The following is a 15,230-nucleotide window of genomic DNA, read 5'->3' on the forward strand; positions in this document are numbered from 1 at the left end:
CGTTCAGCCAAGCTGTGTAAAACATAAAACCCCTAGAAAGGAGCCGCATGCTTTGTGCTCCTTCAGGAGCTGTGGAGTGAAACCTGTGGCTCAGTCTGGCGTGTTATAACCCATCCAGGAGCACAAACTGCTTCTCACTGCAGGCTCGGTTCTCATGGGCACAGAGATTCAGAAGCCAGTGAGATGTCAAGACCTCGGATCTCAGGGTATTCAAGATTTATCTGCATCCCTATGCACATAAATGCCCTTTCAAAGGAAAAATAGCCCCGTGTGATTAGAGTCTGCATCAGTACAAATCCCAGGCCGGTTCAGACCATACACACACAAGAGCGGAATGTATAATCACAATGCCTGGGATTCTCCTTAACTTTGCTAAGGGCTGGGTTGAAGCTATTTTGAAAGAAGCAACTATATCTCCTTTAAGCATTAAGCATTCTTGGCAGTAATAATTGCCTTGTAACTAACTCCTCATTAGCACTTTCTCAGACCTGAATTACTGTGCTGACTTTATGTTGCTCCCGGTCCAAGAACAGGATTATCATCCCGGCACCAAAGTCTGCTCTTAATTATACTGTTACAGATACAGGAAAAAAAAATTCCAACGAAATAAATGGAATGTCACCGGATTTAGGGCAGCATAACTGAGATCACTTTGTCCCATTGTTTCCCATCTAATCCACAACTTAGCATGATAAAGCACAGTGCTCTATACAAAGCTTCTTTTAGCTGGGAAGACCATCTTGTTTTACCCACCAGTAGTATGTCTTGGTGACAGATAAATATTTTAATGAATTTAATACTCTTATCTGAATTCCTTATCCAGGGGAGAAAAATAGTTTTGGGGAAAAAAAAAATGGCACCTGCTTTAGATAGAAGAAAAGCATTAATGTGAAAGAACAGGAAACCAAATGTCTGACCCTGAGTGATGCTCAGCAGCTGCAACTTCCACAAAATTTGCAGGAGTTGTAAGATATTTGTGGATGATATTTTAAGATCTAATGCAAATGTTTTCTCTACTATTTTATTTCAGTTTGTCATTAATGCAAAGGAAGACACTAGATAGAAAACCTGAAGAAATCACCATGTGCAATCCAGATGCCTGAACACAACTTTACGAAGCAGAACTTGCAGTGGCAATGCATGTAGGAGCTTGATCAAAGACAGATCATTAATCATGTACATACAGGTTGGATGAGGGGAAAAGGCCTGAGGAAAAACCACATGAAAAGTCTTCATCACACAAGTACTTACATTATTGCTTCATAGCTTTTTACGGCCTTAAATCCAAGCAAAGAAAGACGTTATCTAAGGTGGTCTAGGGAATACAGCAAGGATATACAAAGACAGGCTGAGGAAAGGGTAAATGAGGTTTTACAGCATTCCAGATTTCACTCCCAAATGATGGAATGGGCCGTTAAGACCGTTGGAATGATTTCTTGCATGGCAGAAAGCAGGAACTCAAGAAAAGAAAGCAAGATAAGTATGTATGTTTTAGCAGAATTCTTACTAACTACTAAATTATTATTGGCTGCATACCAAACACTCCACACAGTGATAAACAACTGTTCATTTTATTTCACTAAACAAAAAGCCCATTGAAGGATTTCTACTATTACTGCACTCACTGGAACTCACTTGAAAAATACAGTTTTGGACATACATCAAATACAACTTACAGCTGAATAGCTGCACTGGTCTGACTTACTTTCGAAACATGTCAAGAAAATGTTCTGTTCTCCAGGCAAAAGGAGAACAACAGAGCGAAGCAGTGCATTAACTACAGGTATCAGACATTCCCTGGGGCTCAGAAATAGTTCTCTTCTTATTTGTGGAAAGTTCAGCAACTGGCCCTGCTTTCAGGGGAACCGGTGGGGGGGGTGGTTTCACACACAGCCCCTCGTGTTTGGTGGCAATCCAGCAAAAACAGTAGGAATTCCCATATTCTCTCTTGCCACCAATAAAGGTACATTTTCAACAGCTGTGTCAGCACAAGAGTACATAAGGCCACACAGTAAACTAGAAAACCAAACTCATCTCAGTAAAAAAAAAAAGTGTTACTAAAAATGGTGTTGCTTTTCATCCCAGCATTGGTTTGATCCCCAGTGCAGAATTACAAACAGCTGTGGCAGCACAACGTGGGGCCATAGGTGGTGGTACCAAGTGGCAGGGAGGGATGACAAAACCCTTAGGATCTGCAGCCAGGGCCAGGCTATGCAGAGCTGTGTATCAGGCTGTACAGAACTGCCATTGTGACACATCCCATTTCCCCCCGAGGCAAGGCCAGTTACAAAATCCCTCTCTCCGTTCTCTGCCCTGCCTGCTGCAGTTTGTCACCTCCAAAATTGTGCCTATAGAACAGTTTTAGAAACTGCAACCTAAAATGGATCATGGAAATAATCTAGGTTACAGGAAAAAAAAAAAAAAACCAACACCTGGTTTGTTTTCTAATCTTGCTCTGCTGCATTAGCTCAACTGCAGGGCTAATGACTGGGCATTGGCAAGCTCCTGAACCACTTCTGTGTCACAGAACACATAAAAGATTCAAACATTTGAGTCAAAACTAAAATCCTCTGTAAAGTGTTTATGACTGGACAGCCCAAAACTGAGGCTTTTTCAGAAGGTGCACTCGTATCCCACTTGAAAACCTGCATCCAAATTTGGTGAACGACAGTTCTGCAAAATGTTACGTGTGTTACAGGGTTTGTGCTCCCCACACCTTTTCTTTCCATGTGTTTACATCCCGTACATGTCTGTACAACGCTACCAAATGCAATCCCTACTCTACTCTTATAAATAGCTACCCAAACCCAAGGAGAGTAGACAACCACCCCGTCCAGGTTAGGTTCTGTGTTTGGGATGATTGCTTTAGGCTCTGTCCATGTATCTATCACCTGATAATCTGTTGCTTCTCAGCATCTCTGCAAGACAACTTTTTCTGAAGCTGAGTTCTGTGACACATCAGCACCCAAACCCTGTGAGCAGTTCTGGAAAGAAAGAAAGAAAAAAAATCCTTAAATCTTTCCACCCTCCATAGCCCCCACTCATTGGTGCAAAGCCCTTTACCGGAATTGTTCAGACCACATAACACCCACCAGTCACAATTCATGAAGTTAGTCAGCCTAATCACTGTAGACTGTTTCAGAGTAGATCCCCACAGTAACAATTATTTTCTGCTTTACTGACTCAGGGAATTTCATTCTAGTTTTTCTCCCCTTACCTCCCATCCACCCTTTTATTTCTATGCCACATTTCTTCATTCTCTCTCGCACGTATTGTGCCTTTTGTGGCCAAAAAAAGCCTGCAGCTATAGTATTTCCCCATGTTGCCAGTGGAGACTGCAACAGCCTGCATAATTTGTCCCCCTCAAAAGAAGATCTGCCCTAAACCTTCCAGTTTATTTGTTTGGCCACGCTGGTGAGTTTCAAGTTGTTCAGTAAAACTTGGAGCTGTGAGTCATTGTCAGGAGCTTTTGGGTTTTCAGTGAATCCCTGTGAAATAGACTGCAGGTTTTACGTGCTTATTGTCACTGCAGCAGTCGCACAAGCTGTGTGACATGAGCAGAGCTTAGCTGTGTCTGGCTAAAAGCTTTGTGCTATAAAGGCACGAAAATCTTTGCAGGCAATGCGATTTTAAAACAACGGGAGAAATCTCGGATCTTCTTTTACCCCTCTCATTTCATTTCTGAAGGGAATTTTGAAGTCGGCTTTATGTAAAAGCTTTACACACACAGAACTGAAAAGCAGAGTTCCTCGAGATATTTCATATTTTTATTCTGTGCTGTTCAGCCTCTTTGCCAAAGAGCAGCTTTAGTTTAGCAATGCCTCAGCACCCCTCAGCAAGGCAGACCGGGGGGGCAGCGAGGGGCTCCCACACCCCCTTTTTGTTCCCCACGAAGCCAACCCCAGCTCAAGGCAGGCCCTTCCAGCCTGGGAAAACCTGGGCATTGCTCCAGCTGGGAGCCCGGGGCCTGCCCTCACCTCCCGCCGGAGCCCAGGCTCCCCGCTGGCCCACCCGCGTCCCCAGCCTTCCCCGTGGCTTCAGGGCGCGGAGTTACCGCGGACCCAGCCCGTACCTGGCCCGGCAGAGCCCCGCGGGTGCCAGCCCCGGGCGGGGGCGCTCGGCCGGCGGCGGGGCTCGAACCCGGCACCCCCGGGCTCCCAGCCCGGCCGCCACCGGGCGCCTCTGGCTGCGCGGGGAGCGCGTGCCGCCGTCCCGCCGCTCCTCCAGGGGTCGCTGTGGCCGGGGCCCGGAGTTACGCGCCCCGCGATTGGGCGGTGCTGTCCCGCGGGCCAATGGCAGGCGGCGTCTCAGCCGCACGCCCCCCGCCCGCCTCCGGCGCCATCTTGCCGCGGCCGCGGGGAGCGGAGCGGGCCCGGCCATGCCGCACTTCCAGGCCTGGGAGGAGTTCACCCGCGCCGCCGAGAAGCTCTACCTGGCCGACCCCATGAAGGTGGGACAGCCCGCGCCGGGAGGGGAGGGTGCGCGGCTCGGCCTCGGGAGCGGCGCTCTGGAGGCGGCTCCAGCTGCGCGCAGCTCGGCGGGGGCGGCGGGCGGTGTCGGGCTGGGGAGGGTTCGCTGGTGGCTGCACGGGGGAGGCAAGAATTTCAGAACCGCAGAATCGATTAGGTTGGAAAAGACCTCCGAGAGCGTCGAGTCCAACCTGTGACCGAACACAGCCATGCTGAGTGGATCATAGATAGCACTAAGTGCCACGTCTGCTTATTTTTGAACACGTCCAGGGATGGTGACTCCAGCACCTCTCTGGGCAGCCCTTTCCAATGTCTAATCACCCTTGCTATGAAGAAATTTCTTCTACTGTCCCACCTAAGGCGCCCTTAGCACAGCCTAATCCTGTGTGGAGGTTTCGTGGGAGCAGAGGGCGGCTGCAGGCTCCTGTCTGGAATGCAGGGAATGGTAAAGGGCGCTCCTGAGCCCCCGGCTCCGCTGCCCTGCCCTGGGCCCTCCAGCACCTCCACGGCCTGAGGACCTGCAAGGATGGGGATTACTCGTTGGTGCTGCGCCTGACCATCCTTTTCTGTGAAACGGGAGGAATCTCTCATTTATAACCCCAACAGTATCGCCAGGGAACGATGTTCTAGGTGGTGTTATTGGCAGCTGGGATGAACCACAAGAACTGAGCTTCAAGGACGCTGAGCTCATTCACAGTATACCCGTGTGTTAGAAACCGAGGTTAAGAGCTCTCTTGAAGTGTCAAGAACTGGTTTATTTTACGAGTTTATAGCATTTAAGACCTGTATAATTTGAAATTGTCCTTTCATTGGCTCTTATGTTGCATTGTTGCCTGCAGTGACATTTCAGGAGATGTTTGCAGCCTAAAGAATAATTCCTCAAGGAGTTCTCAGTTTATGACTGTTTCTTGTTTCCGGTGACTATTTTGGCAGTGTGGTTTATGCAAATATTAAAATTAACCTCAGTCTTCAGAAAAAGCATTATAGTTCACCTAAAAACCAGCATAAAAGTGTGATGTGGAACTCACACCTGAGAAAACTTCAGTAAAAAAGGCCAAGTACTTCATCAAAAGTAGGGGAACTGGCAAAACCTTCAGAAGATCAAATTAATATCTGATTATTTAAAGCAGATTAGCATCCGCCTTTTAATTAGCACAGAGACACCATATGTGATTGCTCCTGATAATAAAATTGCCCAGTTTTACCTTCCTAGGCTCTGTGACATTCAATTAAATGAAGGAGAAGGGATATCACTCCAGCCAGGAGTTGCTCTTCCCTTTTCCTTAAAGGACCTCCAAAGGCAATCTCTTCCCATCCATGGCAGTACATTTGTCTAGTTACAGAGGGGTTTATATAGGCCCTGTTGTGGTAACACAAGCACCCTCCTGTTAATTTGGCAGAGATTTACCTTCAGCAGTTTTGTAATTGGGCTTGTTGGGAAGCTGAAGGAAGAAGAAGAACTGGGAGATGGATGTGTGTTCTTCAGCCAGGTGCCGAGTGGTCTTGCCTTTTGCAAGAGCAGGTCATGGATACATTTGAGTGTGTGTCTGCTGCCAGTGGCAGCCCCGTGTGCCTTTGGGGCTGCTCGGCAGGGAGATGTGCTGTTACACTGCTGCTGTGGTCAGAAGGTGTCAGTTTGTTAAACAGAAAGGGTCAATGAGATCTACTCTCCAACAGGAATTTCAAAATGTATTTGTAGCAAAGGAGGAGGTTGTTGACCATTAGCACAAATTACTGTACAACAAAAACTGTTTGCAGTGTGAGTTCAGAATGTTCTCAAAGACCACCTTGCTTTGTTTCTAGTTACTGACGTTAGCTGAGGCTGCAAACAGAGCCCCTGTGGCTGGCTCTGTGCTCAGGAGCAATCATTTAATGCTCAGTCACTGAGGAAGTGGATTTTTATCAGTGTGGCTTTGAGAACCTTGGTGATTTGAGGGTCTGGAGGAGTTGGAGGCAGGTGAGTGCAGGAGTAACTGGTAACAGTTCAGGTGCCATGGTGGTGATGTTGAGCCTTCCCCACTCAGCTGATCCCTTTCAAGTCTTCATGTAGAGCTGTTCTTTTTTGAAGTGTTTCAAGCCTACAAACACCGGCTTCCAGTTGTGTTTTCTGGGGTGTGACACACAGCGAGGGGGTGTCTTGTCTCGTCATGACTCTTCTGGTTTATCCTGCTGTCTCCAAGGTCCCTGCAACTGTTGTTGCTGTATTTGCAGGGTTTTTGAACATGCCCAGTGTTAACTTTGCTGATGCTGCTAGAAATCCAGCCTACAGTGTTAGGCAGGGAGAGGTGGTGGCTCAGCTTCCACACCACCTCGGCTGTAGGGTTACAGGTCCCACACCACCGGAGCTGAGGACCGCCACGGAGGTGCTGAACACACGGAGCAGTACATAGTTCTGATTAAGGGTAGTCTGAATGGGGGCAGATCCCTTCAATATATTCTGAGAATTGCTAGCTCTAAGTGCTAATTTTTAAATGTTTGTCATTTCAGGTGCGCGTTGTTCTCAAATACCGACATTGTGATGGGAACCTCTGTATCAAAGTAACAGATGATGTGGCAGTAAGTACAGAACACATTCCCCTTTCAGAGCTTCTTGTACCACTCACATCTGCTGTCAGTTAGCTTGGGAGCTCTTGGACACTGCCTTGAGAGTGCCTGACAGTTTTCTAAAAACTTGTGCTCAGCCTTTCCTTGTTGCTGTGTCTGATTGACACTGACCAGTTCAGGAGCATTTTCAAACAGATATTTACTACTGCGAGTGTGGTCCTTTTTATTTGCTCAGAGTGGTGAAAACTTCCAACCATAGTTCAAGTTCCTTCTTTGGGATTATGAGACTGAATTGCAGTGATGTTGCAGCTAAGAGTTGTTTTTCTGCAGTCCAGGGTCATTCTGCCCTGTTCTTGTCTTCAGACTTGGGAAAGAATCAAGTTTCTTCTTTCCAGGAAAAGTAGTCTGGCATTGGAATTTCAAGTGCCTGGAAGGGTTGTGAAACTCCAGTAAAGGCACTTCTTGATAGGGCAGTAGGGCTTAACACGGGTGAGATGTTGAGTGTGGGGCACTGATCACAGGGCATTTAAGGGTAATTTTGTTGAAATCTCCCATAGGGGAAGTTGGAGTCAGGTGATTCACAAATGTGAACACTTCTGGGGTATAGGCTCCCTTACCTGCTTTCAGTCACAGAAGGATCTTACACCAGGTGAGGGAAAATGGGGGTTGAAATCTCCCATAGGGGAAGTTGGAGTCAGGTGATTCACAAGTGTGAACACTTCTGGGGTATAGGCTCCCTTACCTGCTTTCAGTCACAGAAGGATCTTACACCAGGTGAGGGAAAATGGGGGCTGATTTCTGGGTTCTGGTTGCATTGGTTTAGTGTTTGGGTTTTTGTTTGTATGGATTTTTTTATTTTAATCAGATTTTGTGTTCCCTATTTAGGGCTCTTGTAGAAAAACAGGTATTGCTTGAGGTAGATGGAATCCCCTTTAATGGGAAGTACTGAGTTTTATGTCCCTGGCATTGAAACATTGAGACTGTAAAAGGCAAAATAAACTTGCTTTCAGAATATAAAGAATTGGAAAGTAACGTCAGGTTTAAAATCTGGTTCTGTGTTTAGACAACACAAAAAGGGACAGCTTTAAACCCCAAGTTCTAACAGTTTTTTGGAGCTAGAAGGAATTACGATAAATTATGAGTTTCCCTGATTTCAGTATGGGAGGCATGAGCATTAAGGAGAGGCTTAAAAGTAAACCCAGAGACCTTTGTGCTTTGAAGCAGGGTGGGTGTGTTGGTGCTGCCTCCTGGTAACCGGTGAACACCTCAGTGCTCTCCGTGTTTTGTGTGTTCCAAGCACAAATGCATAGCAGCTACCACAAGATAAAGTGAAGGGGAGTTCACAGTTGAGGTGAAATCTGATACCAGGAACTTTGTCTTGCAGTGTTTGCTGTACAGAACAGACCAGGCACAAGACGTGAAGAAGATCGAGAAATTCCACAGTCAGCTCATGCGGCTCATGGTGGCGAAGGAGTCCCGCAGTGCTGCCATGGAAACAGACTGAGGTGCTGCGAATGAAATCAGTGCTCCGGTCATATCCCACTGGAAGCAAATCTTTTGGATTTGAGCGAAAAACTGGGTCAGGAGATGCTTTTATGTACTGAAGTGGACTGATGACAAGTCTGAAGCATTTTCACCCCTCAGACTCCACTTTGGAAATCTAGGAAAATAAGTGCTTTCAGTTGAAAGCTTATATTTATTTTTGGGTATTAAGCAACTATTCTTACACATTAGGTATGCTAAGAAGACAAGTAAATATTTTAAATCTACAATATGTTAGTCCAAATTTGATAGGCCACAGGCATACTTCTAGAAAGTTACTGTAAAATTTCATATAGATTTCATTGTGTTCATACCTTATGCTGGTGTATTCTCAAAATGAGAGGATTTACTAATCTAATACTGTAGCATGGTGACTGGGTCTAATAAATATTTACATACATTATATAAATCTGTTGGGTTTAGAATAACACATGTTTTCTGAACTGAAATGTTGAAGTTGCCAATTTGTATTACCACTGTCACTGTCAGCACTCTAGCTTTTGGTATTGCTCTTAGTCACAAGATCTGCAACACTGTCCATGAAGCAGTTTGTAGAACTCCTATATTGGCTAAGTGATTGAACTTCTGTATTTTAGAAATGAAATTAGAACTTCACTTGAATAATGCTAGAGATCTGTGAGAAGCTGGGAGAGTTTTTTTTCTGCTTGTGCAAATACTATTACTAAAAGACAGTCAGTGGCTTTTTTACTTGAAGTGTTTTGTACTAGCAGGAGTTCCTTTCCGCATCCTTGCTTCAGGCAAAGTTGAAGTATATCAGCAAGACAAATTCTAGAAGCTCTTGCCTAATATGTTAATAGAAAATATCCAGCCAAACACTATCCAGATTCCTTATTCTAGCAGCTTGTTAATTGCATTTTCAAATGTTACATGTGGCAGGTGGATGTCAGCCAAATGAATAAACGGATGAAAACAGCTGAAGAAATGCTTAAATAGCACTGTCAGAAATAGACAAAGGCTCCTGTAGCTTAAAGGTGTTTCTCACAGTAACCTCTGGTAGGCTGATGGAAGCCTTAATTGTCTCTTGTATGAAAGCTTTTTCTTTGAGAACCCAGGAGCTAAAATTGATGCTTGCTTTGATTAGGTCTTGCTTACTTGAAAACAGATGAACATTTTCATGTAATTAGGCTATTGGTATAAGTAGATGCTTTCAGAGCTGATTTTTTGGGTTAAACCAAGCCACAAAAGTAAAGCAGGACCATACTTGTAGTGGCATTTATATATAACAAAACAACCTACTTAAGGAGCTACCTGCTGTCACTAACATAAAAATAATGGAGCTACTGGGAAGCGATGGACTTTCCACATCTGCCAAAAGCTTGGAAAAAACCCACCAGGCTTGAATATTGCTTTAGAGTACCCTTTCAGCTTAACCTAGAATGTTGCGCGTTGTTGGAAAACATTCCAACACGAGATTCCTGGTGACTGCTCCAAATTCTAGTCTGCAACAGTGACTGGTATGTGTGTAACATTTTTGTGTTGGCTTTTGGAATATAAATAAAGCCAGAGAGAAGGCTGGACTGTGTTCATTGTTAAACTTTCCTGAGATACTGTAATACCGGAATTTTTCTTTGCTGCTCCAAATAGCATTCCTAATATTTGCAATATAGCAGTAGGGAGACTGGGTGTACCAAAAGCTGAAAGACTTCAGTTTTATACTCCAGTAGGTTTTAGAGGAGGAGCAATTACAGCACTGTATGTTAGAGCAGCAGTTTTCAAGCAAAACAGACAAGGGAATATATTTCTACTTTTCTAAATTCAGAAATTGTTTCCCTAAAACCCTGGGGAAATACTATTGCTACTTTGGTAAGAGTATGTGTTGTTAAGCTTGTTCTCCATAGACTCAGAAAAAACTAGAGTGGTTCTGTACAGTCAGAATGCAAAAGAAAATATTACAAAGCTGCTGCTTAAAAAAATGAAATGGTATAGAAACTTCTTTAGAAAAACATTGGTGCTTCATAACTTTGTCCTGGAGTTTTCAGCCATTCCCATACTGTGTTCATGGGGCAGTAGAGAAGCTCTGAATTCCAGGCTGGTTTTTTCATGCCTGTACTCTTGCTGAGAGTATGTGTGCTTGTGTACACTGATCACTTCCCTAATAAACATTCACGGAGTTGGTCCATCATGTTGCCAGCTACTTGAATGTCTCCTCTGGTTTGTGATTGAGAAACCAGTTTCTTGTGGCTGCTGCAGCAAAGGGCTGCTCACAGTACCTGAATCTCTGCACTGGGCAGCCCAGCTTGCCAGAGACTCCTGCTCTGCAGGCAGGAGCTGGTGCCAATTACAGCCAAAATCAGGGCAGGAGCACATGGGCAGCCTGTGCAGTGACAGACAGGTGACCTTTGCAAAAGTAGAATGATAGAAAAAAATGCTTTCCCCTGCTACAGCTGATTTTGTTGCTGCCTGTTAGTTATCTTCAGTGATTGTTCTGTTTTGTGAGAACAGCTTAATAAAAAGATAGGATCCTTGTTACTGTTCCAAGAACTTGGGTTAGTTTACCCATGGAATTCATCCTGTTTCTCTGGTCTTCTCACCTCCTGGGTTCCCTGAGTGTCTTGATTTCAGTTCTTCTTTGTGCAAGGCACTTAGGCTGACTCTGTGTCTGAGCTCTCTCGTATGTGCAACTCCACCACTTCTGTTTCCAATTTTAGGGGTTGAACTCTGAGCTGCTCCAGATGTAATTCATTGTGGAAGTGTATTCTGGAGTGCAGGAAGATTTTTAAATTATACGCAGAAGTGAGAAGTGAGAAGTTTGGTCACAGGTCTTTGTTTTAGAGAGCCTTATGCAAGAGGCCTTCCTATTAAAGTCCTGACCTAACTTCTAGGAGTGACAGGAAAACTGGATGCTTTGGTGCTGCAGTCTGTCAAAATGGGAAATGGAACCAAAGCCAAGCAGGTGCTTTTAAAAATGTTTTAACTTGTCAAAAGAATTACGTTTCATCTCAGTAAGTTTCTTCCCACAGTATAAAAGTGGATAATACTCAGCATTTTGCTGTCACAAGTGTGAGGAAACTCTGGTTTCTGTCAGTAGGACTGGGATGATCACTTGTTACCGAAGGCTGATCTTAAAGGACTAAGTCATTTTAGGTGTTCTTAGGTGTTCATCCTGCTATAGGTAGGATGAATTCTCTCACTTTGATCACCTGGAAGAAGGATGGGAACAGGTACCTTAGCCACCTGTGCTTTCTAAATTCTGGCTTGGAGGAGGACAAACTCTCACAGGAATTATACTGTAACCACCTCTAAAATGAAGCTTGGATCTGAAGTGGAGGTATATAGAAAATAAGTGGGTTTCTTTTCTGTAAACTTACCTAGGCTGCAGACCATGCACAAGTCCAGATCCTTCAAGATTCTGAGCACTAGTGGGTGTCCTTGGGGAGTAGGAGCTTAGCTGAAAACTGATATTCTTTGTACAGCGTTGTGTGCTGAGGGACCTTCCAATTGGCTGAAGCAAAGCTGTTTTGATCAAATAAATCTAAGGAGTCCTTTTGTCAGATAACTCTTAAAGGATCTTCACTTTTGTCGTCTTTAGAGGAAACTAGTCTATGAGGAACTACATCTAATTCCTTGCTTATGTTGGTAGTGATCTGCTTTTCAAGACTTGGGGGTGTCTGTTCTGAAATGCTGATACTGCTTTAAAGGTAGATGCTGTGTGACTCAACACAACTTTTGTTTATAAAGATATTATCTGTTAAAAGAGCTTTGAGAGTTCAGGATTGGTATTTAGATACAAGGACGGTTGAATTGTCTTTGTTGCTGGGGATGGCATAAAAACATGCCTTTCATCTCTTATTGCTTTCACATAAGCAGATCTTTGGTCTATGTAGACTCTTCAGGCTGGCTTTCAGATAAAGCTCCCCACCCTGATGCTGGGCTGAAGTGTTTGAGTCACTACAGACTGGAGACAGATGTGGGCTTTTTAGTCTGTAGAAATGTTATTTTTGAGAGGAGAATGATGCCACAGTATTTTAGCAGCAGATTAGTTACTCAGCAGAATGCAAGGCATGGTAGTTTAACCCCTGCTTATTGTGCAAGCCTGTGTGTGTGCCCACTACTGGCTCCACCAGAATAAATGCTCCCGGGAGAATGTGGGCTTAAACTGGACCTTGTAAAACTGAAGTGTGTGGGAATTGAGCAAATAAAAACATGGTCATGGCATGATAGCAGAGTTAACTGCTTTCATGAGCCCATGTTGTTGAACATAACTATTGTTTCTGGTGAAGTTCTCATGTTCTTATACTGTGCCAAGGTAGTTGGGGAGTGTTCTGGAGTCCTGTGATGGGAATGCAATTACATTCTGCCATTCCAAAAACATCCTGAGCCCTGAGTACCACCTCTGGAGTGCTCTTGGAAGTGCCTGGTCTTCTAGCAGGAGCCAGAGTGCACGACCCATTATGACTCCACAAACAGACAGTTCCTGGGTGTTGGGAAATTTGGATTACAAAACCAAGAGTATAGAGTTTCTCTTAAACTGTAATGCTGGTATTTATGGAAGTGTTTTCCATTTAAATCAAGACCAGCTCTGAGGATATTTTGCTTTGTTTAGCAAGTTTTGGTTTTGTGCTCACATTCTTTTGTCGCCTTTTTGGTGACAATTCTTAGTAATTTTTTTAGAACTTAAAACAGTCATACCGAGAGGTCTGGGATAGATTGATTTTTAAATTTCCTTTGAAGCTGTGTATGCATGTTGGGTTCTTTTTTTGTCTAGAAGAAGATGTTCTGTTCGTGAAAGGACTGGGCTGCATTATCCAGCCTTTACTGAGAACCTTCCTGCGCTACAGGCGTGTGTTCACAGCAAGATTCCCAAGACTGGTTCCTTGGAGAGAGGTTGGGTTTCCTGGACACCTCCGGAATGGCTGTGCTGGCTGGTAGTGAGCAAGGAGAGTTCGGGGAGCTGAAATGTGCATTTTAACTGGGTTGCTCCACCTCTGCTGCAGCTCTGCTATCATTGTGTGGCTGGGAGATGAAAGGCTCGCCTCGGGGCGCTGACAAATGAGCTCTGGCAAACTGCGGCTCTAAATGTTATTTTCCGAAGGCATCTGCTCCGGTAAAGAGTCAGCAAGGCAGGAGGATGAACTAGCGCCTCAGACACGTCCGTGTGAAATTCGGTGTCCTGCTCTAAACTGCCTGAAAAGAAAGCTTTGAAATTTGGGGGCAGGAGGGAAACTGACCTGTCAGTGATCGACACTTCGGGGGAGTTTGGCGTTTTTAAACACATTTTCTGTGGCAGTGCTCCCATATAACTAAGGTCAGGAACCAAAGGAATAAACAAATTTCATCAGGGATTGTTGGTTTGTGCCCAGAGGCGAACCTTCTGTGCTTGGTCACACAGCAGAGCCGGGTGACACGGGAGTAAAACCGTGCAGACGAGCAGCCGTGGTTTTAGCAGGGCAAGCAGCTGCTTTGCAAATAGCTCCTTACCCAGCACAGATGCTGATCGTCCCACGAATGTGCAGGCTGGGATTCCACAGCACCTTGGCCCGTAGAGCAGCTGGCCGCTGAGCCCTCTTGCCTCCAGCTCCGATTCCAGCGTGTCTGAGCCTCAGCTGAGCTGTTCCATTCGCCGGTGCATCAGAAAAGCCCTCGATGTTCTGGAGAGCTGCCGGTGTGGTGCTCTGCCTGCTTCGTGTGCCGAGAGGGCTTCACAAAAGGTCAGCTGAGTGCTGCAGGAGTGAAATGGAAGGGTTGAGAGCTCCGGGAGAGGTGAGGGGAACGATGGGAGTGAAAGAACCACTTAGATTGGCTTGGGTTGCCATGGAACCACAGCCTAAAAAACTCTGATCTTGGAATTTCCGTGACTTGCTTGAAAAAAACTCCTGTCTGTCGCATTATATACCCTGTAATGTGCATGCTGTACAATATTTACGTAAAAACTAGGTATGTCTCAATTTGTTTCAGCATTGTTTTCGTTTGTATGGATGATACAGAAAGGGTGGAACCAAAGGCTGTAGATGATATTCTTCCTAGAAGCCTGTAACACTCTGGTAGTCCCTCAAACAGAGTAGCCAGACCTGAACACATGGTACAAGGTGTAAATTATACCGTGGGTTTATAAAACTGTGTTGTAATTCCTTACATTTTTGAAGTGCCAGTGTTGGGGCAGGGATTTAAGCAGGGATCAGCTGTTAAGGGCTTACTCCAGCAGTAATAGTTCAGTGAGCTGTAGCTGCTCCAAACCAATAAATTCTTAAGAGGCCTCCAGAATGCATCCAGGTGGCCAACCCTAGAAAAAACAAATGCTGAAACACCTCCTGGATGTGATTTCACTGGTGGTGAGAATGGACGATTTTGATTTTGCAGAGAAGAGTTTACTTTCCTTGTTCTTCTGATTCCTGTATTGAGCTTTCTTCTTTTCTGAATCTTCAGTCCCTTCTTCTTTTTCATTTGTTTTAAACTTACTCTTTCTCTTTAGCTCTTTCATGTTCCCCTTATTTTCCTCTTTACAGTTGATCATGGTAATGTTATAGTTGGCTTAGGGGAAGAGGGTTGTTGCACAGTTGTAGCTTTACCTTCTCCTTGTGGGTATTGATAGAAGATTTTGTTCCCAAAGTCGAGCTTCAATAGAGGGACATTCTGCATTGTCACACCTGGGAAGAGCACGTGTAGGTGTCACTGAAGCATTAATATTAAACTGCATGGCCACCTTCCTCAGCCAGT

General features: G+C 44.8%; 1 protein-coding gene across 1 annotated transcript; it reads left to right on the top strand.

The window, feature by feature from the left end:
- Positions 1 to 4,296: 4,296 nt before the first annotated feature.
- SRP9 (signal recognition particle 9) lies at positions 4,297 to 10,093 on the top strand. Its single transcript, XM_063391133.1, has 3 exons — positions 4,297 to 4,450; positions 6,957 to 7,025; positions 8,398 to 10,093. The coding sequence occupies exons 1-3, from the start codon at positions 4,379 to 4,381 to the stop codon at positions 8,515 to 8,517; spliced, it is 261 nt and encodes an 86-aa protein (XP_063247203.1). The 5' UTR covers positions 4,297 to 4,378; the 3' UTR covers positions 8,518 to 10,093.
- The last annotated feature ends 5,137 nt before the right edge of the window (positions 10,094 to 15,230 follow it).

This window comes from Prinia subflava, chromosome 2, assembly GCF_021018805.1.
Source record: "Prinia subflava isolate CZ2003 ecotype Zambia chromosome 2, Cam_Psub_1.2, whole genome shotgun sequence".
Taxonomy (NCBI): Eukaryota; Metazoa; Chordata; class Aves; order Passeriformes; family Cisticolidae; genus Prinia; species Prinia subflava.

What these genes read in the sequence shown, in the direction of transcription:
- SRP9 (XM_063391133.1), top strand. Translation starts at nt 4,379, where the DNA reads ATGCCGCACTTCCAGGCCTGGGAGGAGTTCACCCGCGCCGCCGAGAAG. An exon ending in ACCTGGCCGACCCCATGAAG is followed by an intron (nt 4,451 to 6,956) that starts GTGGGACAGCCC and finishes TTGTCATTTCAG; the next exon opens with GTGCGCGTTGTTCTCAAATA. An exon ending in AAGTAACAGATGATGTGGCA is followed by an intron (nt 7,026 to 8,397) that starts GTAAGTACAGAA and finishes TTTGTCTTGCAG; the next exon opens with TGTTTGCTGTACAGAACAGA.